The sequence below is a fragment of the Rhizopus microsporus genome, assembly GCF_002708625.1.
Source record: "Rhizopus microsporus ATCC 52813 unplaced genomic scaffold scaffold_20, whole genome shotgun sequence".
NCBI classification, from domain to species: domain Eukaryota; kingdom Fungi; phylum Mucoromycota; class Mucoromycetes; order Mucorales; family Rhizopodaceae; genus Rhizopus; species Rhizopus microsporus.
The window spans coordinates 134,980-141,950 of NW_019671935.1; the positions used below are offsets into that span (position 1 = coordinate 134,980).

The 6,971-nt window shown below is 36.1% G+C and overlaps 3 protein-coding genes across 3 annotated transcripts; 1 reads left to right on the top strand and 2 right to left on the bottom strand.

The window, feature by feature from the left end:
* Positions 1-1,363: 1,363 nt before the first annotated feature.
* On the bottom strand, positions 1,364-2,928 carry RHIMIDRAFT_207322 (MATE efflux family protein; the record flags this gene model as incomplete). The annotated part of the gene is made up of 3 exons (XM_023606983.1): positions 1,364-2,331; positions 2,389-2,656; positions 2,707-2,928. 3 exons carry the CDS (start codon positions 2,926-2,928, stop codon positions 1,364-1,366), a joined length of 1,458 nt encoding a protein of 485 aa, XP_023462625.1.
* Positions 2,929-3,264: 336 nt separating this feature from the next.
* RHIMIDRAFT_67729 (uncharacterized protein) lies at positions 3,265-4,534 on the bottom strand. Its single transcript, XM_023615552.1, has 2 exons — positions 4,349-4,534; positions 3,265-4,284 (listed from the first exon to the last, which is right to left on the bottom strand). Exon 2 carries the CDS (start codon positions 4,242-4,244, stop codon positions 3,384-3,386), a length of 861 nt encoding a protein of 286 aa, XP_023462626.1. The 5' UTR covers positions 4,245-4,284; positions 4,349-4,534; the 3' UTR covers positions 3,265-3,383.
* Positions 4,535-5,586: 1,052 nt separating this feature from the next.
* RHIMIDRAFT_294748 (uncharacterized protein) lies at positions 5,587-6,028 on the top strand (the record flags this gene model as incomplete). The annotated part of the gene is made up of 1 exon (XM_023614120.1): positions 5,587-6,028. The coding sequence occupies one exon, from the start codon at positions 5,587-5,589 to the stop codon at positions 6,022-6,024; it is 438 nt and encodes a 145-aa protein (XP_023462627.1). The 3' UTR covers positions 6,025-6,028.
* Between the last annotated feature and the right edge of the window lie 943 nt (positions 6,029-6,971).

Genomic DNA, 6,971 nt, shown 5'->3' on the forward strand with positions numbered 1-6,971 from the left:
AGATAAGGATGACGTAGGTGACATAATATTTGAGTGTTGCTGTTTCTTCTCCTGAAAATCGAACATCATGGTGGACACATCGTCAATTTGAAGTAATAGTTTTTCAATAGCAAAGACAAGATCATGTTGTTCTTTGTTGATCAATATTTGTTGTTTAACAGACGCTAAATAATGCTGCAGACTTGACCATTCTGATTGTATTTTTGTTATTTTTATTATTTCTTCTTCTACGCCCTTATTCAACAGGATATCGTTGAGATCAGATAAACTGCTAATAAAGGGTGCCATTTGATGAATGGTTGATTCAAGAACGGGTAATATGTTGTCTTCATCATGACTTTCTTCGTTTTTGATGTTTTGCTCTAGTGAAAATACTGCTAAATGTACTGATTCTAACCAGTGAGATATTTTACTAATAATCTTTTGAAATATAGTCAAAGACTCTTCTACTGATAATGATCCTTGCAGACTGAAGATTTCCTCTATTTCCTTATCTGGAAGGGCAAGTGTTAACTGTTCTTGGTGAAATAATATACTTGTCATTTTAAAAATTCATTCTCTTTAGATTAGTTCCTTTTTGTATTGTGTTGTTGCTTAGTTACAAAGAGTGTAACAAACGGGGAATAAAAAGGGGGTGATAAAGAAAGTAAGGAGCAAAGAAAAGAAAGCAAGAAAAAAAAGAGAGAAAAAAAAAAGAAAATATCATTATTGACTTATTTTATCAAGGAGCACACACAACAAAGCTATTTTTATTATTGTTATTTTTTTTTCGTTGTTGTACAACTACAAATGTATCGCGTGGGCGTAATAAAAAATAATGATGATATTCTGTTTGAAAATTAAAGCAATTAAACCTCAGCATAGCAAATGAAGGGTGAGTGGTCATGGTTACAGCAATAAATATTTTTATTTCCCAGCAAAATATCATTACTGTTGTAATTACTTGATTTCAGCGGGTAAAAATGCTGAAAATACCCACACTTTTTCGTTAATCATATTATACAAATTAGGTGTCAAGGTCATGCGAACGAATGGGGGGAAGGGTCAGGTACACAGGTTATACTTTTTTAAAATTGGTTTTTCACATGAGAGAAACCAAGTGCCTGTGTCTGCAATTTACAAGATTCGTCACGATTCTCCCATCGATCTTCACGAGGATTTCCGATATTGCACTACGGGCCATTCGGAATGGAGAGGGTTGGTCATAGCGTCTATTGTATCCATTTCATTTTCAATAAGGTCTGCCTTTTGTAATTACGTACTCCTTAAAAAGGTAAACAGTACTGCAGACGCTTAATTAGTTGCACCAAGCCTATTGACAGGTTGGAATGACTCTCCTGCATAAAAAAAAGTACAGATTTATTCAATTCTTTCTTCTCATTCGCTCCTGAGTTTTCTTGACTTCATTAAACCAGTCCACATTAAATAAAAAGATGACTTCAATACTTGCTACTAAAAACAGGGCTGTTGTCAACCCTATCCACAAACCTATCAAGGACCAATATAATTGAAAGGTCAAGTAGAACCCAATGGGCAGTGCGACCAGGTAATAGACAACTATATTAATACAAGCTGCAACACTCTGCCTTCCTAGCCCTCGAATGATACCCCCTCCTGTACCTGCAACACCATCTGCAATTTGAAAGACAGCGCAGAGAGGCAAAACATGGCTCACCAGGTCAACAACGTCTGGGTCAGATGAAAATAATCGGCCAATGTACGAATGTGTACATAGATAAAACAGGGAGTTGATGCATCCAAATGAGATGGCAAACAAGAGGGCAGCTATAGCGGCTGTTCTAGCTCCGTATCCATCACTGGCTCCCAGAGCATGACCTACACGATTCGAGGTTGCTGTAGAGATGCCTAAGGGTACTGTATAGGTGGCAGATGACAGAGTCAGCAGAATGCTTTGAGCTGCAAGGTGTGTTGTGCTCAAGTAACTGGCAGCGAGCGATGAGATTTCAAATGCTGACCACTCGGTACAGATGATGATAATACCACTGAATGCCAGTCGTAAAAGAGGTCCCCAGCCCTTCAGGCATTCCCTAGACCATCCTCCCCAACCTTCTTTACCTTGAACATATCGAATGTACCCTAGTAACACTAAAAACATCAACCAATAACTTGCACTAGTTGCAATAGGAGCACCGATAAATCCTAATCCGAATGGATAGACACATAAATAGTTTAGCATAAAGCTAAAGGGGACCGTTACAAGCATAGCGTAGGTTGATGCGTGCATAATACTCTGTGCTTGAAGGTATCGCTTCGTGGCTTCAAAGCCCATAAAAGCAGGAACACCGGGTAAAAGATACTTTAGAAACAATGCTACATGAGACTTGGTTGGGAAAGGGAAGAAAAAAAGATGCGTGTTTCATGAATTACCTGTGAGATGAGCTAATTCAGGATCTTGATGAAATCTCACCATGATCCATTCTACATTCCACCAAGTAATAGCTATGGGTATAAATAACACTCCGAGTACCAAACAAGCTCTCTGTAAATGTGTTCCTAAAACAGTTTTGTTTTGCGCACCTGTCCATGCTTGAGAACACAGTGTGTCTAGAGCCGTTGTTGCGCCGTAGACAATGCTCCAAGCTGAAACGTTGACAAACATGAAGGCTAAAGCAGATGCACCTAGTTCTACAGGTCCCTATCATGAAAATAAGTAGATGCATTTGATATACTGCTTTTATTTATTACCAAATGGCCAAGTGTAAGAATGCATGATAGCTGAAATGAATTTTGAAGTAGATAGGTTCCGATGATAGGTAGAGAATAACGCAGGAGCCATTTCAATTCTCGTCTGATCGTTGTTGAATCGCTCAATCGATGTTTCCCTGTGAGCAGTGGTGTTGATTCTGTTAAGGAAATTGATATAGAAGATCCGCTTGGTGTATCACTATATTCTTCATAAAATGACATGTTTCAAACAAAACAGGAAAAAAAAAGCCTGATTTCCTATCAATCACGATTTTCTCTTTTATACACATTATTATTATTTTTATTCAGCTCTATTAAATCTATGATTGAGTCTTTGGTCATACATGGGTTCATTATTAGTAAACGTTGTTGTATCTCCAACAACGGATCGAATACTTGCTTCTTTTACTGCTTTGTTGCGTTCAATGACATAATCTGAGTAGGCGAGCCATAGTCTTCTTGGGAATAAAACCATCTTTTTACCCAGTTTCAGAATATAAATCAAGACCCATACGATAAAAGCAAACACTAGAATGGGATTGTCAGTATTAACAAACAGAGAAAGAAAGAAAAAAGTTTACCTGTCAATAAATAAGACAGTATGGCATATCCAGTATCTAACCAGGGATTTTTCGCTCGTCTTGATAAAATCAATTCAATATCCACTTCAAGTTTCTTTAGCTACAGAACAAAAATAAAATCAACATTTGCAAGCAAAATAATAATAATAAATATCTTACTGCAGAATAATGTGACTCGGGTATATCCTTGATGTATATTTCCATGATATTTCTTGTATCATCCATTTCATGTTGTATTCTTTGTATTAGTCTTTTTGTTTCCTTTAATGATCCTTTGAAGCTCTGTAGTTCATGTTTAAGTGTCTGAAGCATTATTAGTATCTCATCATGTCTATTCTCAAACACATCATCTCTTATTTCAACAGCATCGTCTTGATCTGCAATTCCAGTGAGACCAGAAAGATGGAGACGACGCATAGCCTCTTCATTTTCGACCAAGAATGCTCTAGATGCTGATTGAAAAGATTCCAAGGATTCTAATTGATCTTCCACCGATGTTAACAGATCATTGACATTCTCCTGATGCGTATCTGTTTCATCTCCAAAGAAGAATATGCAAAGATCAAGAAGCGGCCCATTTTCTGTGTCAGCTGATAGTTGAGCCAGTTTCCTAAACTCGATATTGTTTGATGGTGAAGCTGTAACAATAGCGACTTCTCTTGGCTCGTTATATGCTTCATTTGAAACATATCCTGTGATGACATTTTTGATATCCATTGTTTCATATTCACTACTGTCACTGTCGTCCTCATTCATATCGTTCATCATTTCATCATTATCATCATCTTCATCGTCATCATCGTCATTATCTTGATTTTCTTTATAAGTGTGATCGTTCTTTATGTGCTTTAGCATCACCTTCTTCCTTATAACATCTCCGTTCTGTTCGTATTTGCCAATCAAGCCTTTTACTTCAGTAGGTAATGATTCATAGTCAAATATAAACGTTTTCTTCATGTTGTTCTCATGTATTGTAATTTTCTACACAAAAAAAATACTAACATTTTAATTGATTTCAACATAAAAGAGTTACAGAAAGGGGATCTCGTCTCTTTTTTTACCTCTTTATCTATTCTTTTGTCATATGGGTGTTGTATTTCTACTGAATCATTATCATTATGTATATGAGATGGATGTTCTGCTCTAGTAAACGAATGGAAGCCATCAAAGGAGTGTCTTCTGTTTTTTATATCGTGTTTATGAGGAATGGAAGTGGAAGCGATATTAATTGTATGGACTCTAGATATATGTTCATTTGGTATTATGCTTGTTGGTATATGTTCGCTTGAATGGTTGGATGAAATCGAGCTACTGTCTGAATGTCTTGTGTGATATGATTCTTCAAATTCTTCCGTTTTTCCTTTACTCTTGCTTTTTTTAAGTATGGACTTGTAGAGCCATGATGCCCTTTTTTTATCTCCTTCTAGCATAACAAGGTCTGTATTGCTAGTATCATTGTTATTATCACTCTTTATGTTCGGTAAATCACTTGTGATCTTGTCAGGCGATATCGGTGATGGGTCATCTTCCAGATATTCATGCCTTGTTTGGGATTCGACTATAGATCATAAACTTAGTTTTAGATTACAATATCCTGTGCGTGTATACCTGAGCGATGTCTATTATGTATTCTTTTTGATTTATTCACTTCGGGCAATATTGCAGTTAATTGTGCTAATTTTAATATATCTTCATCAGACACTGCACCTAATACGTCTTGAGGATGATATATGTTATTGCTTGATTTCTCTCTTGTGCTTTAGTATCATCATTGTTATTTACCTTGTTGATTGACTATTTCTTTAGGTTTTTTTGATTTCCTGTCTATTGAGCGAGAAGGGTTGACCTGAACCGAGGTAGGCTCTAACCAACCTCTGCTATTGCTTGTATTCTCTAAGCTAAATAAACTATCTGGTTCCTTTGGAACATTTTGTGAGGAACTTGCATGAGCGTTCGTTGGCCTTTCACTAAACTTGCGAAACATGACATTCCTCAAATTAAACAAACAAACAAAAAAAAAGAAAAAGAAAGAGATACAATCGTTCCAACGCCAAAGGGCGGTTTGTTAAAAAAATGTGCGGCTAATAAATTTTCCCAAAGGGCGGTTTTTTCTATTCCAAAGGGCAGTTTGTGGACTTTGGTCAATAACACATAACACATAACACATAACACATAACACACTATTATGCACTGGAATTAGAAAAAACAGCTATATATATTTGATCCTTCCAATGCCGCTGAAAGAAGACAAGCACGAAACAGCAACCTTGATCCTGAGATCGTTAGGGAGCTTTCGGTCATGCTTGCTCAATGTAACCCCTTTGCGCGTATATATCGCCATGCACACGAGATATTGAGCAACCATGAGAGCAGCAGCAACACTGTCAGTGATGGTAATGATCAAAGAGAAGACAGTGCGCCATACATCATTATCAGCCCATCAAAGAGAATGCGCTTAATTGAAGGAAGCGATAGACGCACTCACAACCTTCCAACAATGGAAGAAATTGCTGCTGTTATACCAATCGAGTATAGTGGCAGAGGTTTCCGTGATATTGTTCTTACCTTGAGAAGCAATAGCAATCTTCGTCAAAACACTGGATTTGAGCAGCACTTTCAGAGCATTATTCAGGCCCATGCTGCATACATGCCAAATCATTATTTACATTTGTTTCTTCATGAAATAAAAAAGTGCCTTGCATTATCCGAGAATAAAATAATTTGTAAACGAGAGTAATGAGTTGTTTTATCTAATGATAAAACAATAGACAACAACTTTACAATTCTGTCTAAGAGAATTACACAAGTAAATAGACACTTAAAAGAAGGAAGACATTCTTCTTTTAAATTTGGTATCATTTATGTATTGAACTTGAGAAGGAGAGAAAAGACTAAGGGCAAAATGAACATAGTATTGTAGATAAATAAAAAATGTCGTCAAACAGAATTTGTTGTTAAAAATAAATCATGTCAAGACACCTTTTACAATTATTGTTATTCTTTATCTCTTCTTTCATATTTTAAACAAAATGCGCGATCAAGTCCGTAGTTTTCTTAAAGCAATGTGTGAAAGAAAAAAACAAATAGAAAATGAGAAACATCAAACCTCATCCAAAGGTAAAATAATGGAAGTTTCAATCATCTTTGACTTCATAAACATCATCCATGTGCTATGGGTAAAGCCAAGAGAAAAAGGATGAGTCAAGCAGAGAAGATTGAAAACAAAAAAGAAAAGAAAAAGGCGAAATACGATCACAATGATGAGCAAGAAAAAGACATTGTTTGTACAAGTTGCCACCAAAAAGGACACAAGAATGCAAGATCTTCCTTATGCCCAAATTGAATGTTAACAAAACAAGAAGAACTTCAGCAACTCATGGGGAATCGAAAGACAGCAATAGTCAAAACAAAGCTAGAAACTATTCTGCGTCCTGCCCATAGAAGCATAAAAGACATTAGGAACATTTTAGTTCGTGCTTGTGATATGTCTCGAATATATAAAGAAGCAATAGGAGAAGTCGATGAGCCTCTATATAACCTCTTTATTGTATATAAGACAAGAGAGAGCTCATTATTACAAACAGTGTCATTTTATATGAAGACATAATTATTAAATAACCGATTTAGTTATGACCCATAAGAATTGGGTATGTCGCATTATTAGATAATAGCGTGTTTTGTAGT